Here is a 25,415-nt window from a genome sequence, read left to right as displayed (position 1 = left end):
CAGGAGAGGTATATAAAAATACTCATAATAGCACTTGACACAGTTGACCATCTTCTCTATCTTGAACCATTTTTTTCCATTAACTACTATAACCTTACTCCCTTGTTTTTCTCCTATTGCACTGTTCCTTCTCAATCTCCTTTGCTAGCTTTTTCTTACTTTCCTGCCCTCTAAAAATCAGAATGGCCTGTCTTTTAGCTCCTTCCATCTCCATTTCTCTCCCTGGATGATCTTATCCAGTCCCATGGCTTTACCACTCACAAACTCCAATGCCAGTGTCTTATATTCAAACATCATATTCAACATTTCCACGTGGATGTCTTGGAGTGTAGAACTCATTCAGACTGTTCAAAAATATTCCTGTTTTCCTTCCTAGCACTGAACTTCCCTACCTCCTTTGAAATTAGGTGTAGTCATATGAATAAGTATGGTCAACAAAATGTAAGCTAAATTTTCAAGTAACACTAGTGTTCATTTGTAATATCAAAGTTAATACGGCCAAACAGAATCTCTACCTGCATTTCTCTGAATACTCTCCCATCTGAGCAAATGGTATCATTTATCTTCTTGTTTAGGCCAAATCTGAGTCATTCTTAATTCTTCTCTGTCTTTCCTGTACTCCAGACAATTTATTAGTAAATTCTGCTGCTTTACCTTTAAAGTAGATACCAAATCCAACAACTTCTCACATCTGCACCGCAAATACCCTAGTCTCAGCTACACTCTTTTCTTTTTTTTTCAGCTACACTATTTTCAATACCATAGTGGAAAACTGTGATAATCTACAAACTAGTTCCCTAGATTTCCAATCTTCTTACTACAGCCTTAAGGCCCTATACCATCTGTTCCTGCTACTTCTCTAACCTCAATCTCACATTCTCTAAAGATATTCTAATCACAGGGGCCTTCTCCAATCACATGAACATGCCATGTTCAAAGCCTTTACATCTGCCATTCTCTTTCGCCTGGCCTAATTGTTCAGGTGTCTGCTCAAACATCATGTCCTCAGAGAGGCTTTTCTCATCAATCTACCTAAAATGCCCACAAATCCCAGATAACTATGTGCTAGTTATCAGTTTATTGCTCCAAATTCATTTTTCATTGTCTGTTTTGCAACCGTGGGGCTGGGTCCCTTAAATATCTTTTTCTAGAAGGCATGGTGATAAGCTTTGTCAATAGAAGATACTAAAGAGATTATAAGAGGAGGGGGGTTCTCCTTCCTATTTCCTGGTTCCTCAACATTGGCAGGCTCCTACAGTGTAGGCACATCCTCCAGCACCTAACTCTTGCAGTACAGAAGGTCAGCAGCAGAAGGCCAAAAGCTTCCCTCAGCTTTCTCTCTCCCTTCGATGGTTTCAAACCAGAGTATTTCTAGCAAGACATGTCCCCACGAATAGCTTTCAAGGGTGCTCTAGAACAAGGACTGATAAACCTTTTTTTAAAGGGTTAGACAGTAAATATTTTGGGCTTGCAGGTAATAATACCTTATAGACAATATGTAAATATATTGAGAATGGTTATGTTCCAATTAAACTTTATTTACAAAACAGATGACTGGACCATGGGCAATAGTTTGCAAACTGCTGCCTTAAAGGAGTATTTCTCCCACAAGTTCTGAAGGATGAGCTTCCAATAAGTTCCACTAAAGTGGCACCGGTGGTTTCTTTGCCATTAAGTGAGACATAGTCATATTCTTATAACTGCCAGCCCTATATTCTTTAGTGTTTACTCCAATTCCTCTGATATAGTTAGTAATTCTACATTTTCCCTGTTTAAAATATTTAAAAGTAATTCTTTCCTTCTTTTATACTATGTGACTTCTGTCTCCTACTTAGTCCTAACTGTTATCTCTCTTTAACCTTCTTTATTTCCTTCATGGTACTTACCACTAACTAAAATTATATTATCTGTGTTTGCTTACTTTTTAATTATCAGTGTCCTCCACTAGAATATAAGGTTTATAAAACCACTTTGTTCACTAGTGAATGAATTCCAAGTACCTAGCACACTGCTGGTCATAACATACTCATGATAAATATTTGTGAGTAACAAAATAAATGAATTATTGGCCACAGTGGACCAAATTATCTTTTTAGAAGTTTAACTCTTGGATCCTATCAGATGAATGCCCCTTGCTTATATTTTTACGTGCTCTCCCTCTCTCATACAACCCTCCTTCACTCATACTCTGTGTATCTGTTTATGTCATTCCTTCAGTCTCCACTCTACAATTAGTAGATAACCTCTGAGTGCAAAAATTCCATCTTACTGCCATTTAAACCTGTGAGACTCAAACAATAGAACATAGAACTCTCCCAACACATTTCACAAGGGGAAGAAAGCCACTACTGACTGTGTAAGGTGGGAGAGATGGGTAGCTTCTTTTTAGGCTTTACCCATAAAGGTTGGCAAGCTTCCAAATAACAACAGTTGTTAGTGCTCAAATTGGTACTCATTTAAAAACATCCAAAATATTCTTAAATAATCTAATACTTTAAACCCATTAATCTAAAACATTTTTCAGAACAGAAATTTGTAACATTTTAAAAACAGTCCATAACTTTTTAATGTTCACCAGCCATTCCTTCTGAGTCTTTTGTTCACTCCCTTTTATGTATGCAAATAGAAAATACTCATCAATGAATCTTTCAACTTTTCTGTAGATTCATCTAAAGTGGATTTTACTCCTATTCTGGCACACCTGTGGCTTTCTTGTTTTCAACTTAGTGTAATAATGCAATGGTTTCTGGGAAGCTCAAAACGATACCAAAACATCAGAATCTGGATGCTCAAATTAATTCAAAACAGCTAGAAAACAGGAGACTAATTCTGGTTTTGCTCCATTTTCCTCCTATTTCCTGATTTGTCTATACTGATTTGAGAGAGATGGAGAAGTAGAGAATGTCAAAGGGCACAGATGGGTATGAGGTCTCTAGCAGAAATCACTTCTTGGTCTTCTCAAACAATATGAACAGAGACAAAGGTAATAACACTAATAAAACAATGACTTCCAGTTCTTTCCTGCTTTTATAACTGCTTCACTTCGACATACACTACCAAATTTCAGTAACAGTAAAGACTGTTCCTCACTATCAATGGCAAGAACTTCCATCCAACTTCTACAACCTCTTGTCCCTGAATATCAAGTTTCTGCAGTTGCTTCCAAGTTAAACCTGTGCCTTCTGTTTAGGACTTGGTTACATTTAAAACAGCTTTAAGTTGCCCAACAGTACTATCTCTGTCCCTGATTCTGGCAACAGACTGCCTACCAGAGCCAAAATAGCTATGTAAAATTTTGAAGTTACAGAAAATGTTAAAAAAAGAAAAAAAGAAAAAAGAAACTTTCAAGGGGAGAATATGGGAAAAAAAAAATGTACAAATATCTTAAAGACACTCTGATCCAAAGACATTTCTATTATTTGAATCAATAACACATTTAGTATAATTTTGATTGCTCAGATTATATTTCTATAATTAATCATGATAATGGGGCATTTCATTTTTCATTTTTGTCATATTACAAGTTTCAAGAAAAACTAGCTCTAAGAGTAAGTCTTCAAGAATCTTAAGCCAAGCTTTTCAAACTGTAGTTGGTTAAGTTTTTCCTTGCCTTACTCTCAAGCTAGAGGAGTAAATTATTTTCCACAAGTTAAAAAAAAAAAAATTGCATAAAAGATTTCCTGGTTTCCAAAACATCTGCTGCTTCTAAAAGGTCTTAATATGATTTTCACTCAGATAGTATAAATGCTAAATTACCTTGACAGAAATTCAGCAAAACACATTTGAAGGAAACCAGAAACAACCATAAATAGCAACTTTTAAAAGATAAGAGTAACTTATTTAGTTTTTTTCCATTTAACATCATTGTTTAATTAATGTTTTACCTTTCATTTCATTGTTAACACTGCTTTTGGAAAAGTCTATGGGAAAGTAATAGAGACAGATGTCCTAAGCAACTAAGCTAAGCTCTAGACAACATTAATCCAGAATTGTCCACTGACTTGTGAAAGGGTAACATTTTGATATAAACTAAATATTGTGCCAAGGTGTATTAAGGGAAGTGCTTCTGATGGAAGACTGATCTGAGAGGTCAAAAATCTATGTTAGAGTCCCATCTCCAATAATGGGCTAGCTTTGTAATTATGGATAAGAAATCTAACCTAAGCCTCAACCCTCATCTATATAATGATGAGGCTAAACTGGATTATCTCTAAGATTCTTTTCAGGCATAATTTTATTTTTATCATCCCTACCACTTCCATTACATATCCCAAAAGATTTCATTGATTCACCATTATTAAATACCTAATGTGTCCTTGGTACCAACACGGTCTCTGCCCTCAATGAATTTATATTTTAACTGTCCCATTATGTATAAGAAAATTAGTAAAACATAAGCTTAGACCTATGGGATAAATAAGAATTATTTTTTTTAATGACCATACAAGCCAAAAACGTATAATAAAGTCAGCTTGGGTGGGAGAGACTCTCAGTCCAATGTCTAATAAATACAAGGCTGAGTAACAGCAGTCTGTGCTGATCCATCCCTGTCAACTTTTAATCCTTCTGACTGATGAAAAGCATGAGACATCTGTTTATTTTTAAGTGTATGCTGGCGGCTGGCTTCCTTATTTTCACCTTTCTTTGTACAACTGTGCAAAATTCATCAAATACTTAACACACACCATCCAGCTGATGATACTGACCTTCAAAAAAATTAAGTCCTAGAAGGGGTATAAAGAAATGAACAAATGACAGTAATACAAGAAAGAATATGGAGTTAACACTAGTCAGAAACTCCCATGTACTCAACACACTGCTCCCTTTTAAAAGTAAGTAAAAGTGAGAGCTATAATAGGACAGGAATAGAAAACAGAGGAAGAAGGGAGGTAACATTTACTCAGCACTTAGCAGGTGCCAGGCACTGTGAAGGTAGTTTTCACTTACTCTTCGGCAACCCTCTAAACAACTAAATACCCCAAACAGATAAGAAAAACCCACTCCACTTCACAAAATGATTCCAACAGCCTGCGAGTGCATTCAAACGCAAATGCACTATTTATGTAATAATCATTCTGCTTAGAATCTTGTATTTGGAACTAGAAGGGTCTTGCATCACCCAGGCAACCCATTCATCTTAAGGACGATGAAACTTAGGCCAGACAAGATAAGGTGCTTGACTAAGGTCATTCCTGTTTAGTGGCGGAGTTGGGATCAAACCAATAGTCAAGGCATCATATCCCACTCTCCCAGTAACTGTTCAGCGAAATTTAGTGATTCATGTTAGCTTCTCACCAAGTTACTGAACACCTGTCTATTAGAGCACTTTTACTAAAATAATCACAAAAATCCGTTTATATATACAAATGGCTCAGAATTTCCAAAGAATGCTGTACCATTTTCTATACAAGATTTCGAAACCCAATGAGAAACAGTAACCTGCGTTTGAACATTTGCCTGTATCCCTCTGACTGCTCTCCTCATAAAGAACCCAGCGCCAAGCGGGGTGTATTTTTTAGTGAGGAGAATCGGGTCGCTGAGGTAAAGATTTCCTCAGACAAACCCTCGCGCCCAGGGCTGCGTGTGCCCTCAGCGATTCGTAACCCGCGAGCCCGGCGGGAGGACGGAGAATGAGTGTGCAGTAACGTGGCTCCGGCGCCCTCGGCTCCTCGGCCGCCTTCGCCCTGCCGGGCCGGTTCCGAACGCCGACGGGGCCGGACCGTTACGGGGCCTCCCGGGCCGCGGCGCGGGCCGCCCCTCCCCCACCGCGGCCTGAGCCAGCGGCGCCGGCCGGGACCCCCGCGGCTCCCCGCGCGAACAATACGAGGGGTCCCTCGCTAGGCTGACCGCCGGGGCCCGCGCCACCCCGCCACCCCGCGCCGCGGGCCGCGCAGAAGGCGTCGAGCCGCAGGCCGCGAGAGACAGCCCCACGGGAGGGAGAGAGAGGGGGAGAGTGAGGGGGGGGAGAGAGAGAGACAAGGCGGTTAGTCAGGGGGTTCGGAGGCCGCCGTGCCCTCACCCCTACCTGGCTCCAGGTGATGAATTCGTTGGTATGGGTTTCCTCCACAAGCGTCCACAGCTTGCTGAGGAAAGCCGGCACGTTCGAACTCTGCTTCATTGTTAACCAGACGCAGGGATTCCAAATTCTACACCCGAACACGGCGGTGGCGGTGGCGGCAGCAGCGGCGGCGGTGGTGGTGGTGGTAGTGGCGGTGGCGGCGGCGGCGGCAGCTGCTGCTCCGGGAGAACGCCCACAACGCAGGCGCAGCAGCTCCCGGGCCCCGCCCCCCAGCCTCGCCAAGCGCGCAGCGAGGCGGGGAGGACCGGCGGCCGCACATGACGGACAAGTCTCGCCGTTCGGCCCCTGCGCACTCGTCCCGCGCCGGTCCCGCTTCCGACCAATCCCAGGCGCGGACCACAGGACAAAGAAAAGCGATTGGGTGCTGCAGACGAGGAGGGGGTGGGAGCAGAAGGGGGCGCTGCCTTCTCATTCGCCTTTTATACAGTAGCCGTCACTGTAGCGGACCTTAGGCTTAGTGGACTGTGTTTGGTTGTTTCACGTGGAAACGGCTTTGGGTTTCTGAGCTGTGGCTGGGAGGCTACAGAAAGTCCTCGGGGGTATTCAGCCATAAGTTTGGCAAGCAAAGTGTGGTTTGCGCCAGGCAGGAGGAAGTATAATAATTCACATGGGGAGGGGGGGCGGGGTAGGGAAGCAGCTTTCGAACGTGATGTGCTAGGCCCCAAATTGAAACTGTCTTAAATAAGGCTTGCAGTTAAATTTTCATTAGGCGAAAACGGTTCCATTAAAATACGTTTGTCAAAAAGAGGAATTTGAATAATAACTCTTAACTAAGTGTGTACTCAGTGAACCAGGAGCGGTAATAGACCTTACGTGCTGTTTTTAATCTAACACACAGTGAATGCCAACTATATGCCCAACATAAAAATAGTCTCATTTGTACCCTTTTAATAAATTAAAATAATCATTTCTGTATATACTTAACAGGTATATTTTTGTTTCCCAGAGACTGTCTGATACAGTGAAGAAAAAAAAATGAACAAGGAGTCAGCATATCTGAATTTAAACCCAGCTTCAAGGACAGTTTAGTGGATATTAAATTACACTGGTCTGTGTAATTTAGAGTAATCTCTTAATCTGTCAGTGCCAGACTTCCCCTTTTCCTCACTGGAAATAAGACTATCCCCCCCCCCTTTTTTTTTTTTTACCCATGTAAGATAATAGGTGTGGAAATATAAAAAAATTGTACAAAATTAAACCTTTTTTTTCAAAAGTCAGCATGTGAATATAAGAATATACAAACAAATCAGAGACAATAACTTTATACAAAATGGTGGCTCAGTCGGTTAAAAGTACAATGTCAGCTCAGATCATGGTCTCATGGCTCCTGAGTTCAAGCCCCACACAGGGCTCTGTGCTGACAGCTCAGAGCCTGGAGCCTGCTTCGGATTCTGTGTCTCCATTTCTCTCTGTTCCTCCCTGCTTGTGCTCTCTCTCTCTTTTTCTCTCTCAAAAATAAATAAATACTTAAAAATTCAAAAAAATTCACCATAGGATTGCTTTACTTCCTAGGTGCATGAAAAAGAATACATTGAAAAGAAAATACATACAATTTCCAATGAGTAAATATTTATTGAATAGTGAGTTTGTGTTCAGCCCTCATCTATTTGCTGAAGCAAAATCAGATATATGACAGGATACATCCAATGTGTCTGCATAAAAGAACTAACATTTCAGAGTACTTATATATGCCCAGGGCTTTGTCCATATTATCTCACTTAACCCTCACAACAACCCAATAAAGCAGATTTTATCATCCCATTTTTCTAATGAAGATTCTAAGGCCCAAAAGTGAATTAATTTACCTATATAGCAGTTAGCAAACAAGAGAGGGAATTTACACCCAGGGTTTATTAAGCTCAAAAGCCTGTGCTCTTTCCATTGTATGATGTTGGCACCACCTCAATCCTTAAGATGCTTACATTCTAACTCAAGAAACAGGATAAACACAATGATCAGCAGTCAATTTTTTTTAAAAAAGAACTAAATTTATGGCATAAAAATACTAGGAAAGTTTAGAAAGACAGTTAAGTAAATTAAGGTAGTAAAGGAAGATGTCACGGAGGATGGTGACCTTAAGTTGGGTCTTGTACAGTACAATTGCATATGGATAGCTGAAAGGAAGACAACAGGGAGCAAAGATAGGAGGCCAATAAGCATGGAGAGTGACAGCTCAGGAGGTAAGATTGGTAGTGTCTGAGGGGGAAATGTGGCCTAGTTTCATGGCACTGTAGTATTTCCATCTTAAAAAAAAAAAAAAAAGGTGTGGTTAGATACAAGCAGAAGCTACTCTTTGAGCATTCAACCTGTAGGCTTGTGGGTTATGGGCTCTGTACTTTAATGCTTGGTTTAATGCTTTGCTGTCACCATCTTGAAATTCTTCATTTTTGAACAAGGTATCCCGCATTTTCCTTCTGCATTGAGCCCTTCAAATTCTGTAGCTGGTCTGCTTTCAATATATTGCATGTTATATATCAGTGGCTCTCCAACTTAAACATGCATCCAAATCATGTGGAGGGGGAAGTTGGTCAATATAACAAATAAACAGGTATCACTTTGGATAGTATTTATCCACTCATGAGACCAGCTAAGGAGATAAGTTGTTAACCAGGAAACCTGGTGATATGACCAGGAAATAGATGATGTGTCTAAAATCACATCGCTTTGGAATTGAAACCATGTCTTTCATAGTCTGAAACATGTTTTTTTTTTTCCTTTTATACCAGTGTACCTCAAACTTAAGCCTACATTAGAATTGCCTGGAGGGCTTCAGAAAAAAAACAGATTGGTGCTTTTCCTCCTACTCCACCAACTAGATCTGAAGTGCAGGTTTCTAACAAGTTCCCAGGTGATGCAGCTGCTGCTGACCTTGAGAACCACTATAATAGAGAAAAAATTAGTAAGCTGACCTTCCTTTGCTAACATGTACAGACTTCTTGTTACTCACCCTTCACCTCTTAATAAAATCCAGATGTTCCAGAAATAATTTAAATGACTGTTTTCTTTTTCTATGAACCTAATCCTTAATATTAATTGTAATTAATAAACTTTTTGAAAACTTTAAGCACTGACTAGAGACATTTTGGGGGGGAAGAGAAAATCATTATTGAACCATTTGCACTTATATGACACTCAGTTATAAAACTGGGAAGGGAAGAAAACCAAATCAAGCTAATTTACAGTTATTTGCCACCTACAAATCCCACAAATACCAGAAACAGATTTGACCCAGAGTTCACAATTCTGAAATATTTACAATAGTAGAGAATAAAAATGTCACTTTCTTAAAGTGAATTGCCTCCTGTTGACTCCAAATTTAAAAGTCTAAATATATCTGTGGCTCGTTTGCAGCCTGAGTGTAAGATTTAGAAGATTTAGAATAACATCAGAAAATATGAGTGGCCTAGGATCTTACTTAGGAAACAGAATAACATATTGTGGGACACTTTGATGCTTCAAAGCCTCTGATTCAGACTGTACAAATTCTACCTAATCAACTATGCAAAACTACTTGGAATCAGTAGTGCAAGCAGAACTGGCTTTTAAAGATTATTTTCAAGCATAGTATGACTGAAACCAAAGGGAAACTGCACAGAGGTTTCCATCTACATTCCTATCTGGACAAGTTGTTAAGTTTCTTCGATTTTGGAATGAAGCAGGGGGGTTTAGGCAAATCACTAGGCGCCTCCAAGTCCTAGATCCTTATGTATAAAATATGAGTGAAAATACCTGTTGTACACACTTCACAGAGTGGTTCTGAGGATCAGATAAAATGCTTCTTCCTCCAGCCCACCTTACAATCTTTCGAGATATCTTTCTGAAACACAAATCTGAAAAGTTTACTTCCTGACTTAAAACCGTTCAGTAGCTTCCCATAAATTTCAAAATAAATTCAAACTCCTGAAGATGGCATAAGACATCTTTTGTGCTCTGATTACACCTATCTTTCCAATCATTGTCTACCACTCTTCACCTTACCCTACCCTTAGCTATACCCACCTGCTTGATACCCTACTGGTCACGTTCTTTCACACCTCTGCATATTTTTCTGCAAGCTGTTTCTTCTGTGTAGAGAGCCCTTCCTCTACCCCATTATACCTCAAGTTTCTCCTTAACCCTCAAGATTGAGTACAATTCTATACAGAAGTCATCTCTTTTATGAAACTTCCCTGGAGACCTTTATTATAGCACTTATTATATCATATTGTAATTATTTACATGCATTTTTTATACTACGCTATGTAACTCCAACATAAAGAATATGTCCTGTTTATATTTATTTTCATCTTCAATGGCTATCACAGTGCCTTGTACATGTTCAACTCTCAATGAATATTTGTTGAATTAATCAATGAATAAATGAACAGTTGAGTGTTAAGACCATTTAGTCTTCCATGGTTCCAAAAATTTGGCATTAGTTGTTCTTCTCATATGTTGCCATGGCATGTAGACCTTGAGCCTCATGGTATTTACCACACTGCTACTGATCATTAACTTCTAAGCAGCCCTTCTGGCCTGGAAGATTGTGCTTACAATGTTCACTGTTGTATCCTTAGCAGCAAACATAGTGCCAATAATATAGAAACTACTCAATAAATATTTGTTGAATGAATAATTTCAGTTTTAGAAACCTTTGATAGAATGTACTCTACTTAAGGAAACTCCTGGGGCACCTGGGTGGCTCAGTCAATTGAGCGTCTGACTTCGGCTCAGGTCATAATCTCACAGTTTGTGGATTTGAGCCCTGTGTCAGTCTCTGTGCTCACAGCTCAGAGCTTGGAGCCTGCTTCCGATTCTATGTCTCCCTCTCTCTCTGAGGGAGATTATAGTCCCAGGGATTGAGGGCATTTGTCTTTGAAACAAACAATGCTTTGGTAACAGTGGCAAAATGCTTAGAGATCCTATAGTAGGCTTTTGAATAAGTAGAGAACGAAAAAACTATGCAAGTTAATTTCTTAAAATTAAAAAAAAAAATTTTTTTTTTAACATTTATTTTTGAGACAGAGAGAGACAGAGCATGAACAGGGGAGGGTCAGAGAGAGGGAGACACAGAATCTGAAACAGGCTCCAGGCTCTGAGCTGTCAACACAGAGCCTGATGCGGGGCTTGAACTCATGGACCGCGAGATCATGACCTGAGCCGAAGTCGGCCGTTTAACCGACTGAGCCACCCAGGCGCCCCAATTTCTTAAAATTTTTAAGAAGATCAAAGAACCTTCTTTTTTCAAGGCTACAACTTAGGTGCAGAGGCCCTGGCTGAGTAAGCCTTTTAAATAGAACATGTGTTAGTACCACTTGTACCAGCCTGGGGCTGGGACTGCTCTACATGAAACCTCCACTATATGCCAGATTTGCTAAAATCTGATCCATCACCCAACAAAGGTGACAAGTCCAGGTTTGCACAGGACTTTCCATTTTAGTACTGAAAGTCCTATGCCACAGGTACTCCCTTAGCCCCAGGATGGTTGGTCATACTAACTGTAGCCTCTTCCAGTTACTGTTATTGGACAGGAAAGAGGGACTCATCAAGCTAAGCCAAAGAGCTTGTATAGCAGCCAGTGCAGATAAGGGATCTGAAATTTAAATGCAACTCTTACTTAGCCATTCTGGAAGCAGGCTGAAGGTACTCTTTCACAGGTATCCCAACAACTGTATGATAAATAGAAGAACTTCATGTACCCCACAAATTAATATCCCAATGGAGGCCCAGACCCACAAAGAGAGATATTGATAAGAAAGAAAATTTAAGGCCAGAAAATTTAAAAAGACTAGAAGCATTAGAAAAATGTAGTAGATCAGCAATGTAGTCTGTGGTATAATCCTTCCATTATTTCTACTAGAATAGCATCATGATAGGGTTCCAGTTTCCATCCCCCTGGGACTGGTCTTGCTCCAAGTGGAAGCAGTGGCTGAAGTAGGTGTTTGGACTTCATCTTTCTAGATAGTAGGTTTTAAATGATCATTGTATTCAAATCATTTGATGATGGAGATCTGAGCCCCTTCAACAATTAAATGAACTGGGTTATATGGCTTGAGTACAGAAATGTACTCATACCTTGAAGACAAATCTACTCATTCCTGGAGTCATTGGGTTCAGTCAAGAGGTAACCACTGTCATGGATGTGTGGCATCATCTGAGAGGCGTGTAGGGAGAGATGGCAATGATTGGAACACTTCTCACCTCTTTAAAGTTTAGCCAAGTACTATGAGCAGCATCCAGGGACTCGCTGGAAAGGGAAATGTCCTTTTTGGTGTGTGTGCTCACAGTGTGGTTAGAATAGATAAAACTGAATGACTTTTGACCTTCCAGAGAAAAGTCTGACATTGTTTGAATGTCAGAATGTTTGAAGCACTTGCAAGAACGCATTAAAGAACTGCTAATTAATGGTAGGACTCTTATTTATAAAGACTTTATGATGATTGTTACATTTGCTAGAATTTATTTTAAAATACTGCTATTTAAACAGTGGTCAGTAGTGTGATAATTCATTGTAATCTATCCCTAGGGGCAGTTAGTTAGCATTTGAAATACCCTAATTAGGAATGCATACTCCAGGGGTGGTTAGTTAGCATTTAAAAGACTAATCAAAAGCCTACTCACTGAAGTAGTCTTAATTTTATTTTATTTTTTATTTCATCAACTCCAAAAATTTTGTTAATTAGGATAGGGAATGTGGAAGTGGTTTTTTCTTGGTAAAATGAAGTTTAGGGTATGTGTATTGGCTAGATACAGTGTATTGGCTTTCTCCACTGTTGACTAACCTAGGCTTCAAGATACCTTGAGCCAGAGCCTACGCCCTTCTGTAAGTACCCTAATCTTAGGATTCTGGTAGGCCTGTATTCAGAGGGCTTTCCAGGTCAGTCTGGAAGATTTGGGTAACCTGGCTCAAAGTAAAAATGAAGGCCCACATACATATTTTAGAACAGTTAACGATCATGTTAACAAACTGTTGGGGCACCTGGGTGGCTCAGTCGGTTGAGCGTCCGACTTCGGCTCAGGTCATGATCTCGCGGTCTGTGCGTTCGAGCCCCACATCGGGCTCTGTGCTGGCAGCTCAGAGCCTGGAGCCTGCTTTCGATTCTGTGTCTCCCTCTCTCTCTGCCCCTCCCCTGCTCATGCTCTGTCTCTCTCTCTCTGTCAAAAATAAATAAACATTAAAAAAAATTAAAAAAAAAACTGTTAAAGTTAATAACTGTTAAATAAAATATGTTCTCCCTTCTTACCTTGATAAATATCTTCATAATAACAAATTTGAAAGAAATATATAAAAGCTATAGTATTATAAGACACTAAGGTGGCAAAATATCCAAAATGACCAAATTTAATTATTATTATCTAGCATTTTGTTGGTTGGGAAATGGTGTCTTAGATGATGACTAAAATAAAGACATATGTAATTCGTAAATTATCATGTTTATTCTATAAAATTGTGTTTTCTTGCCTTTATTTCAACAAAATAATTAGGTTGTTACCAAGATTTTCACATGATTTGTGTTCTATTGATGGTAATAATCAAAGTATTAAAAATGTAAGCATTTTCAAGGCACAATTATGTTTAAAATCCAGATTTGAATATATTTCATAAAATATTATTTAAAATAAATACAAAAAATTGAGAAATTAAAGTTGCATTAATATGTTTAAGTTTAAATATTAAGAATTATATAACATTTAAAATTAAATGTAAATTATAATTACTACATTTAAAATTTTAAATGGTGGCACTTTCTGGCTATCATAATGCTGCTGTGAGCATTGCTGCACATACATAATTTTATGTATTTTGTCTTTCTTGCTTGACAAGGCATAGTGGAAATTCTTTCAAGTCAACTAACACAGCTATAATTTACTTCTTTTAATGACTCCATGGTATTCCATGGTGTGTGTGGAGCACAGTATATTTAGCCATTCTGCTACTTACTGGTGGGCATCTGCTTTGTTTCAAGGCATTTATTTATTTATTTCACTCTGAAAGACTGCAAACAAAACAAAACAAAAAACCTTAAACATGTCTTTAAATACTCATGCTTTTGTTTTTTAGATTAGCTAATTCAGATTTTTGTGTATAATTTGCAGGGTAAATCTACCCTTCCAAGTATTGTACTAGCATATAAAGAGAAAGTCCTGCTGATTAAAAAGCCCCACATTTGAGCTAACAGAATGCTACTGTATACGTATCCAACACTATGACGCTCCTAGCAACCAGAAAAGTCAACATCATGCTTCTTTGGGAATAATAAACGTTTAAGCTTGATAGAGAAGGATCTAATATTTGGTGCTAAGGGGAGTTTTGACTATTAGGTAGAAATTAAAGGAGTACTTTTATTCTTTGGTATCTTTGTAACAAATTAATACAAACCCAGAAAACTATAGATTTTATTACACATGACTTTGCAGGCACTAGTGGCTGAAGATAAGCTGTTTCTGGGTCTGTGTAATTCTGGTTTACTTTTCAGTGGATTAAACATATAACTGTCAGTAATGATCTCCTTCAGTCCTTGTCAGCTGTGGGGAAAAGAGGAAAGGAAAGGAACTAGCATTATGGAGATATTTACTGAAATTGAGACCCAGAGAGGTTTGATCACATTTCATAAATTCACAATCAGTATGATATGTATTTAGTTTTTTGATTTGGAACTTTTTCACTTTAAAGCATATGTCTTTCCACCACCTGTTTAGGATTTACCCTTTGAGGACCCTCACAGAACTCAAACCAAACCTGGTAACCCAGGTCTTGTATCTGTGTGCCCAGAGTGAGTGCTTGGTTTTTCCAATCTACGGTGACAGCCTTCCCATTTGACTCTTTTTACTCCTCTGGACCCTATAACTGGGATTCAGTCATAGTTCTCTGATTTGCACTCCAATTCTGATGCTAGTCCCAGGACCCTCCCTCGATTGCCCATCCACTTGGCTGGGCTGCTCCCTTAGTGCTCAGCCAAAGTGAGACTCCATAATTCCAAATATAACAGGGGTGCCTCAGTTGCTCAGTTAAATGACAGACTCTTGATTACAGTTCAGGTCACGATCTCACTGTTTGTGAGGCAGAGCCTGCTTGGGATTCTCTTTCTTCCTCTCTGCCCCTCCCCAATGCATGCACACTCTCCTGCTCTCTCTCTTTATCTCCCTCAAAATAAATAAATAAACATTAAAATAAAAAAAGGAACTGCAATTAAGTTCTGCATTTTCATAATGACTGCTTTGATACTTTATGAAAATATAAAAATCTGCAATAAACAAAACGAACACAAAGAAAAACATATTTTGGTTCTCTTACTTTGCCTAGTGCTTAGTTAGATAACTGGGTGCTCTGGTCTCAAATCTTGCTTCAAACAGATGGATCATTTAGATCTTGATGCCAAGTGTTATGGGCTGGATTGTGTCCTCCCTCCTTCCCCCATCCCTAGCCACCCAATTAATATGTTGAAATCTTAACTCCCAGTACTTCAGAATGTGGCTGTTTGGAGATTGGGTCCTTAAAGATGTAATCAATGAAGTCATGTGGATGGTCCCTAATCCAATACGATTGGTGTTCTTATAAGACATTAGGACACAGACAACATGCAGAGGAGCAAGCATTCAGGATATAATGAGAAGGTGGCCATCTGCAACCCAAGGAAAGAGGTCTCAGAAGAAACCAAACCTGACAACATTGCTCTTGTACTTCTTGCCTTCAGAGCTGTGAGAAAATAAATTTCTGTTGCTTAAGATATGTAGTCTGTGACATTTTCTTAAGACAGTCTTAGCAAACTAACACACTAGGTGAGCATTACAGCAGCCCACCTATTCCTTGGCTTCCCTTTTTTGGGTCCCAGTGCTGGCCTATGTAGGGAAAAATTTCACCCTACCCATTGAATATTGTGATAAGATCTGACCATCCATTCCCATCTAGCCTGTAGCAGGATCCTTATACTTCCCTTGGTTTTACCTATTCTCTCCTCCTCGCCTGCATGCTGGCATTGTTGGAAGCCTTGCAACTGAGATTGCTAATGGGCTCTCTGCAGGAGCTTTGTGATCTTCAACTGTGCCAAAAATGCAGGTCATTCAAAAAAATCCAACCATTCTGCATATTAAAGCAATACTAATCAAAATATTTACTAACCTAGTTGATTTATGACTAGATAAACTGATAAATACATTTTAAAGGCCATTAACATTTTAATTTTAATAATCAAAAGTTTATGATGACACAATAAGGCATTATTCTAAGCCTAGGTGAATAGAGAATTATTTCTCTCTATTAGAATTATAGTTTACTCTGTGAAATTTACCCTTAACTAGAAAAGATTTAAGGAATATGCAATTTTTAGTATCCAAGAAGAAAAAAAAATAACCATCAGTATTTTGGATGTAGTCAATTCATTTCTCCCCTTTGTTAGCTTACTACTTTAAAATTATGTTTAAATAAGTTATGTGGCTTTATGCTATTTATTTTTCACTGTAAATATACATCAAAGCATGTCACTCTTCTGCTCAAAATTCTACAAGGGCTGCTTATTTTCCTTTAAGTAAAAGCCAATGAGCTCATCTCTAAACTTGTCTCTTACTACTCTCATTTCTTTCCAGCTATACTGGACTCCTTACTGTTCTTCAAACATATCAGGAACACCTTGCCTTAGGGTCTTTGCACAAACAGCTTCTTTGACTGGAATGCATTTTTCCTAAGTATCCTCTTAGGGATATTTTTTGGGATACCAAGCTTCTTTGCCTAGAATGTATTTTCCCTAACTCCCTCCTCTTCAAGTGTTTGCTCAAATGCCATCTCTTCTATGGGGACCATCCTGACCAGCCTATTTAAAATTGCAATGATTTCTGGGGCGCCTGGTTGGCTCAGTCAGTTGAGCACCCAACTCTTGATTTCAGCTCAGGTCATGATCTCAAGATTCATGGGATTGAGCCCAGCATTGAGCTCTGTGCTGACAGTGCAGAGCCTGCTTGGGATTCTCTCCGTCCTCTCTCTTTGCCCCTCCCCTGCTCACTCTCTGTCACTCAAAATAAATAAGTAAATGAACTTAAAAAAATTGCAATGATTTCTTACCAGCACCCTTTCATGCATCCCTAATCCCTTTTTATTTTTTCTGCAAGGGCAAGTATCTTTGTTTTCTCACTGATGTATCTATCCCAAGATCCTAGAGGAATGCCTGGCACATCACAGGTACTCAATAAACATTGTTTTGAAAAATGAACAAATGAATACATGAGAGGAACAGATTTTTAGGTAACACTCTAACAATTAAGTTAATAGCCAGAGCTGGCTAAAGGACTTGACATAAAGGCAGGCTTTATTTAATGATGTGTTAATTCTACACCAAGTTATCAAAGAAATGACTCATTCATGGGGTCAAGAAAAAATTTAGTCTGATCCTTAAAAACATTAAATAAATAAAAATCAAAGCATTTTATTATTATTATGAACTTTCTTCCCTCAGTAAACATGTATCCAACATTTTTCATACCACCCATAAAATAAAAGTGTTTGTTTCACCATTGAAAAATTTCAATATTAGTATGTATTGAGACTTTATAATAAGCTTGCAGAATTCAAACCTTGTAAATCAAATAATTTTGGCATTTGATAGTTCTTGCTAGATTTCCATAGATAACTCTTAAAATATGCATTTTGATTTTTTAATTTACTTTATTTGTATCTCCATAATTGGCTATGAAATATACCTCTTTAGTCCATAAATAACATTTTTTCACCAATTATCTTACTTCTATTAATAGAAGATGTTACAGAAGAAAGAGCACATATAGTTGACCCTTGAACAACATGAGGGGTTGGGACACTGACCCCCAATATATATATATATATTTTATGTATATATATATATACATATATATATATATATATGTATATATATGTCTTCTTGTTGGTGTTTTTGTTATGTATATAACTTTTGAAACCACATGTATAACTTTTGAAACCACAAAAAAAATTAACTGCTAGTAACCTACTGTCGACCAGAAGCCTTACAAATAATGAAAACAGTTGATTAATACATATTGTGTGCTATACGTATTATATACTGTATTCTTTTTTTTTTTTTTTTTTTTTTTTTTAATTTTTTTTTTTTCAACGTTTTTTATTTATTTTTGGGACAGAGAGAGACAGAGCATGAACGGGGGAGGGGCAGAGAGAGAGGGAGACACAGAATCGGAAACAGGCTCCAGGCTCCGAGCCATCAGCCCAGAGCCTGACGCGGGGCTCGAACTCACGGACCGCGAGATCGTGACCTGGCTGAAGTCGGACGCTTAACCGACTGCGCCACCCAGGCGCCCTATATACTGTATTCTTACAATAACATAAGCTAGAGAAGAGAGAATGTTATTAAGAAAATGATAAAGAAGAGAAAATACATTTATAGTACTGTGCTGAAAATAATTTGCTTGTAAGTGGGGCCATGCATTTCAAATCCGTGTTAAGGGTCGACTGTACTTGGAGTTTTGTAGACACAGATTTGGACTCTAGCTCTGTCATTATTATTCACAGTGTGACTGTGAATCTCTCTGAGCCTCAATCATGTATAAGATCTCATACGGTTGTTGTGAAAATTTAAATAATGAATTTATTATGGATAGATTGGTGTGTAATAGTAAATGTCCAAGAAATATCCCCTGATACTGTCAACCCCTAAACAGCAAAACACTGTGTGTTTCAGCAGTTCTTAGGTATCTTCCAAGTTTATTTATAATTTTCTCACTTCCTTTTTTTTTCCTTGTCTTTTCCTTTTCTTTCTTTCTTTCTTTCTTTCTTTCTTTCTTTCTTTCTTTCTTTTTTTTTAAAGTAGGCTTCATGTTAAACATGGACCTCAATGCGGGGATTGAACTCACGACCCTGAGATGAAGACTTGAGCTGAGATCGAGTGTCAGATACTTAACTAACTGAGCTACTCAGGTGCCCCACAGAATTATCAATTTCCACTAATGAATGAGCAGGCTTATATTTCATACTAGTTACTCATTCACTTGTAAGATATGGAATGCATTGGTTAGTTTAGCTAATGTTTCTTTGAGTCTTATTAGGTGTCCTCAACCATATTAGTTCCACAAATCAAGCAAGTATGCAATGCTTTGTGGTACCTGCCAAAAGGAACTTATGACCTAATGAACACACAAAATGAAAATACACAAAGCAATTACAGAATAATTAAATATTAACTAGGTAACATGAACAAGGAGTACAATGATGTAAAAGATCAGAGTGGGTTTGGAAAGATTAGAAAAAAGTTCATGGAAGGAATATAGGGTATTTGAATTGCCCTCAATTAACCCTTAGCATAACAAAAACACCAACAAGAAGACATTTACTATGTTTCAGGAACAGGTATAAGTACTTTACATTTATTAATTCATTTAATTCTCATCAAACCCTGATGAATTGAGAACTCTTTACCTATTTTGCAACAGATAAAAAGTTTAAAAAAGGATGAGGATTGGTAATTGTGATATTCAGTCTTTCCCATTGAGTTTACAGAAAGGTGGAAGAGGTTCATCAAAAGGTAGAGCCGATTATGGATATTGCAGAGGGACCATCTTTGTTGTCTGACAAATAATGTAAAAATCCCAGCTATTATTCCACATAAACACTATGCTTTAACATGATTAAATCATTCTTTCTTTCTCCTCATGTTATTGTTCATTTTGTTCTCCTTGGACTCCTTCCATTGATACCCTTCCATTCCTCAAGATTCCTCACAGAGGTGTCTCCTTATGAGGGGTTTTCATGTCATTCTTATATTACCGGAGAAAAATATTATATTTTTCTGATGGTACTCACATTATACTGCCTTTATATTTATTTGTGTCTATTCCTTATATTATGGACAACAGAGGAAAGGAATCATGGTTTTTTCATTCATCTTCCTTATTCATTCCTTATTGCTACCCTTCAACTGTGGTACCTAGTGTCTTATATACTGTAAGCATCTGTTAAGGATTTACAAAATAAGTAAATTAGTGAAATAAAGCCATAGATATTGTTCTTCCCATCACCCAAAAGTGGAAAAGAGGCAACTTTATAATAAATGTGAAAAAAGTAAAAGAGGAAAAATTTTCTTGAGACAATGGCTAAGATTATAGAAGAAGGGAATTTTATGGATGGAAGAAAAACAGGTGAATGAGAAAAAAATCATTAAAAAGAAATTAAAGAAGGGGCACCTGGGGGCTCAGTTGGTTAAGCATCTTTCTTTGGCTCAAGTCATGATCTCATGATTCGTGAGTTCTAGCCCTGCACTGGGCTCTGTGCTAATAGCTCAGAGCCTGGAGCCTGCTTCAGATTCTGTGTCTCCCTCTCTCTCTGCCCCTCCCTTGCTTGCACTCTACCTCCAAAATAAACAAACATTTAAAAATATTAAAAAAAAAAAAGAAAAAAAGACAAGTTGAAATAAAATGTGGTTGGAACAAGAAGTAAAGTAAAAATAGGCAAGAATAATTGGGAAACATTTGGAGAGAAGGAGTTGTAGAAATAAAAGAAAAATGAAAATAAATAAAATTCAAAGGAAAATATATGAAAAAATAAGTGAGAAAAACATGAGACAACAGATAAGAGATAGTAAAAAGTAATTTAAACATGCTTCATTTATGGGAGTAAGTCTGTAACAAGGTCACTCTAACAAGCCCTTCTTAGTAGAAGTCAAGAGTGAGATTGTTTTGGCTTAACTCCCTACTCCAAGGTAGAAAATCCTCGTGTAAGGAGCCCTGAATCTTTACACTAATTGATGGTATTCATAACAGTAATGATGGAGGTGCTGGAATATTTGAAAATGGTGTTTCCAAAATACTTAAAAAATAAATTGACAATAAGATCTTTCCCTCATTATATTTGCCCCAGAAATAATATTTGGCAACGAGGACCATTAAGAACACTTTGATCTTTATATACTACTTTTAAGAATAAAGGAATCTCCCAATTATTTCCATGAATATGCTTTGCACACCCTCGTGATGCGGAGTTCTGTATGCGCATGCCCCAGACACGCTCAAGCATGGTTAGGCTGTGGTGAAATACTAGACTCTCTTTCACCTTCTGGCCTGCCCCTTCAGCTCCCTCTGCTGTTCACGCTGAGTTACTGCTGGGACCTGTATGTGTAAACATTATTTTTGGGTGCCTAGCTAAAAAACAAATACCACAGAAAAAGACGGCACTTGCATTAAAAAAAAAAAAAAAAGTATTAAAGAAACTTGAATCTCATCTTAAGCCCCCAAATGGTGTTTAATATGATTAATTTCTTAAGTTCCACTCTCCCAGCACTAGGATTGCTTATTCTTAAGAAAACTGTGTCACCGAATATACGAATATACCTCAGAGTTGTATTGCCTAGGATCAGATTTTCTTTCTTGGTTAATGTAAGTTTCCTTTTGTTTGTTTTAAAGAAATGAAGTATACTTAACATATGATATCAGTTTTCTTTAAATTAATGATAAGGCATGAATGCATAGTATTGGCAAGTATGATTTTTTTTTTTTAAGTGTCTAGATGATGTTGAAAGCACATGATTTCTCTGAGTTATTTCAATGACCATTAGGACAATCGAATTTTGGAATACTCATAGTATGCTTCATATTTATTTGAATATTTTTAAAAAGTTATTTTCTTAAATTTAAAATGTGTGGTCATTTCTGAGATCTTAGGAAACCATTTCAGCATTATATTTATAATATCGAATAAATTGAATTTATGAAATGTATTATAATAATGGCTATGCTGTAGAGATTAAGAAATTTTAATTTCTGAAATACCTATTTTCATGGTCACCAAGGCACGAAGTGTTAAGTACCTCCAACAGGGATAAGCAAGCACAGTAAGAAAGTCACTAACATGCTAAAGCTTATGCAGGGCAACTAGTACAAAGGGAAAGAAGACAATGAAAGAGAAAAGGGAATGGGGGAGGAGCGGGAATGAAAGAAAGTGAAGAAGAAAAAGAAACCACATGTACTATGTGCATAGCAAAGAGGAGTAGAGCACCCAAACATTTTTGCCTGAAAGATCATAGAAGGATGAGAATTTGGCCTAGTATCACTCACGTTAATCCTTTAATTCAACTTGACCTTACATAGGTTTTTAATAGTGTATAGCAAAGCTTAAAAATTAATTGTGTAAGCTTAACTTTGACATCTCTAAGCTTTGGAATTGAACTTTTTCAATGGTAAAGCATGATTTTTAAAGTTATTTGAACAAGTAATTTTTTTCTTTTTTTTTTTTAATGTTTATTTATTTTTTGAGACAGAGGGAGACAGAGCATGAATAGGGGGAGGGCCAGAGAGAGAGGGAGACACAGAATCGGAAGCAGGCTCCAGGCTCCCAGCTGTCAGCACAGAGCCCGATGCGGGGCTCGAACTCGTGAACCACGAGATCATGACCTGAGCCGAAGTCGGACACTTAACCGACTGAGCAACCCAGGTGCCCAGAACAAGTAATTTTTTTCTGTTACCAAAGCAATAAGTATCTTTGTTAAAAGAAATAAAATAAAGGATAAATAATGAAAATTAAGAGCCCTATGATTCCCTTCCCCATCTCTACCAGTAGTAGCCATCAAAGGCATCAAATATATATTTATTCATTTGTATGTGGCACTCACAAGGTATTATAAAGGTATTATAAAGGATTTGCATTTATTAGCTCACATAATCCTCAGAAACAAACACCATGAAATACTATTATCATTCTCATTTTACAGATGAGGAAACAGGCACTGTGGGGTTAAGTAACTTAGCTGTCACACAAGCTAGCAAATCTCTAAAACATCTCCAAAATGTGCTTCTATATCTATTCCTAAATTTATCAGTTTTAGATATTCTTTATTAACTTCCTGCTATGATAAATGAGAATTTAGCTAACTCTTACCAAGCTTTTCAACATTTCCCTACCTCCAAATATATTTTTATCAAAAATTTGATCTTGTATGCTATAGCTTTAGTTTAGTTTAGGTAGGATAATCTTTTTTTACTACATTTATTTCTTGTTTCTCTGACTATGGAGAGTATCTTTTGTTTCTACTCTATAAAACACAGGCAATAACCCTCTTCATTCCTTCAATCCTCTTACTTTTCCTTCCACTTGTCACCTTTTGTCACCGTACTTTTGCTGTTATTGAAGTTCACATCCCTTACATTCTACCCTATAATCACAATATTTTCATACTGCGTCCCTAAGTTGATTCTACAATGTGAAATTCAATAGACACTGAAAATGTTATTATGATTGTGTAAATATTGATCCCTGGGAAGTCAAATTGAACATTATATTTATATTTCCTTTCTTTTAAGTTGTTTCTTTCTTGCAGAATTTCTAATTGCTTCTTTTTTTCTTTGAATCATTTGTCATTACTACATATTAAATTTTGTTTAAACTTCCTATCATATAGTTTATAATATTGTGGACATTTTTATTGCCAAGTTATTCTGCTTGGAACTTTCTTCCTCTATGACTTGGTATTCTGGGACTCATTCTTCCTGGGACTTGCTTTCACTGCTCTTCTGAGCAGGATTCACTGTTCCCAAGCATTTTCCTTGTTCTTAGCTTATTCTTCCTTTTTGTTGGAGTATATCCCAAGAAATTTCATCCAAAAGCTCGTAGCTAAATTTTGTAAGGTAAGATGGCTTATATGTCTGAAAATATTTCTTGTTTCGACCCTCTCATTTGAAGGATGGTTTTACTATACACAGGGTTTTAGGTGGAAAATCACTTTCCCTCAGAATTTTGAAAGCATTCTTCCATGATTTTCTATCATCTAGTATTATGATAGTTCTGATGATAGTCTGTATTTTGTTCCCTTTTAAGGAATTTTTTTTTCATTAAAAAATTTTTAAAAAGTTTATTTATTTATTTTAAGAGAGTATGTGCGCGCACGCACAAACACACACACACAAACACACACGTGAGGGGGGGAAGGGGCAGAGAAAGAGGGAAGAGAGAGAATTGGAGAATCCCAAGCAGGCTCCAGGCAGTCAGTGCAGAGCCCGATGTGAGAATCAATCCCATGAACCATGAGATCATGACCTGAGCCCAAATCAAGAGTCAGATGCTTAACTGACTGAGTCACCCAGGTGCCCTTCCATACTAGAAAATTTAAACATATTGTTTTTATTTAATGTTTTGAGGTTTTACAATGATATGGCTCAATGTATGTCTTTCTTTCATTTATTAAGCTAGACACATCATGGGCTCTTTCAATTTGCTTTCACTGAAGTATTTCAGCTGCAGGAGATTTCTTCTGCGATGATGATGATTATTTATTACTATTATCACCTTCCTTCTATTATTTCTGTTCCCTCTAATGTTAGGCATCTTAATCATTTATGTCTCATTTTCTCTTATATTTTCTACTTCTTATCTTGTAGTTCTATATTGTATAAAATTTTTAGTATTCATATTTTAATTTGGCACATATTTTAACACATTTGATTTGTTTTTAATTTTTAATGCCATCCTCTCCTTAATCTTGTTTGTTTTATACATTAAATAGATATAGTATCTTCTTGAATATATCTGAAGATGCAATAAGAAGTATTTCTTTAAGATCCCTCTGTTGATGAATTACCTATGTTTTTCCTGGAGTCATTTTTGCTTATTTTTATCTTTCTTACTCATATTGCAGGATTTTCCCCTTAGACTTTGGTTGTCCTTGCCTGTGCATTTATTTTTAAGAGGTAATAGAAAAGCTGGGTGAGTGACTGTCAAAGGCAGTTACTGGACTGGTAGGCTTTGTTTTAAGGTATGTGGATGGGGAACTAAATATTATAATTTGGGACTCTTAAATGTCAGATTTCCAACTCCCACACAAGCTGCCCTACTTCTTTCCAAGCAGGGTATTCAATTATTATAGAGAAGAACAACTGCTCTTTCTCCTTCCTTCCTTCCTTCCTTCCTTCCTTCCTTCCTTTCCTCTCTCCCTCCCTCCCCCATGCTGTCTCTCTTTCTCTTCCTTTCTTTCTTTCACCCAGGGCTGTGATGAGGGTAAATGTTAAGTGATGGATGGACCTTCTGAGAAAGATGTTGGGTGAAAGAGGTGGGTGTCTGGGGACATAACATGTTTTGTCTGAACTCTTTCAATGAATTTCCCATTTTTAGCCTGTGCCTCTCTTCTACTCTCCACTGTAGCTGGCTCTTAAAATTTCTCAGTCCTCTGAACTCCACTGGGCAGATTAACTTGCTCTATGGTCCTTTCTGTGTGTATACGTTATAGCAGCTTTCTTTACTTTACTTTATGAGCCACTGGTTCATTATCTGTTTTTAGTCTTCCCAAATTTGTTGAAATCATTTGTTGATTGTCCTGCTTTTCATTCTTTTTTTAATTGTTGACTCATGCTATTTTTGTGTATAGCTCTACTATTATTT

The 25,415-nt window shown here is 37.5% G+C and overlaps 1 protein-coding gene across 7 annotated transcripts in view; it reads right to left on the bottom strand.

The window, feature by feature from the left end:
• HSF2 (heat shock transcription factor 2) overlaps positions 1–6,218 on the bottom strand; it is a 43,776-nt gene extending 37,558 nt beyond the window's left edge. For 5 of the 7 annotated variants that reach the window (XM_049654275.1, XM_049654274.1, XM_049654278.1 and 2 more), the window contains exon 1: positions 6,026–6,218. In XM_049654275.1, the coding sequence (XP_049510232.1) occupies positions 6,026–6,118 (93 nt within the window). In that variant the 5' untranslated portion in view covers positions 6,119–6,218. Of the gene's footprint in view, positions 1–4,947; positions 5,069–5,439; positions 5,874–6,025 lie in introns of those variants that run through there. The other 2 variants (XM_049654272.1, XM_049654276.1) reach the window with 2 other exon arrangements.
• Positions 6,219–25,415: the final 19,197 nt, after the last annotated feature.

This window comes from Panthera uncia (assembly GCF_023721935.1).
Source record: "Panthera uncia isolate 11264 chromosome B2 unlocalized genomic scaffold, Puncia_PCG_1.0 HiC_scaffold_24, whole genome shotgun sequence".
In the NCBI taxonomy this organism is placed as follows: Eukaryota; Metazoa; Chordata; class Mammalia; order Carnivora; family Felidae; genus Panthera; species Panthera uncia.
The sequence above is the reverse complement of the archived record's forward strand: the minus strand, read 5'-3'. Positions and strand labels throughout refer to the sequence as shown.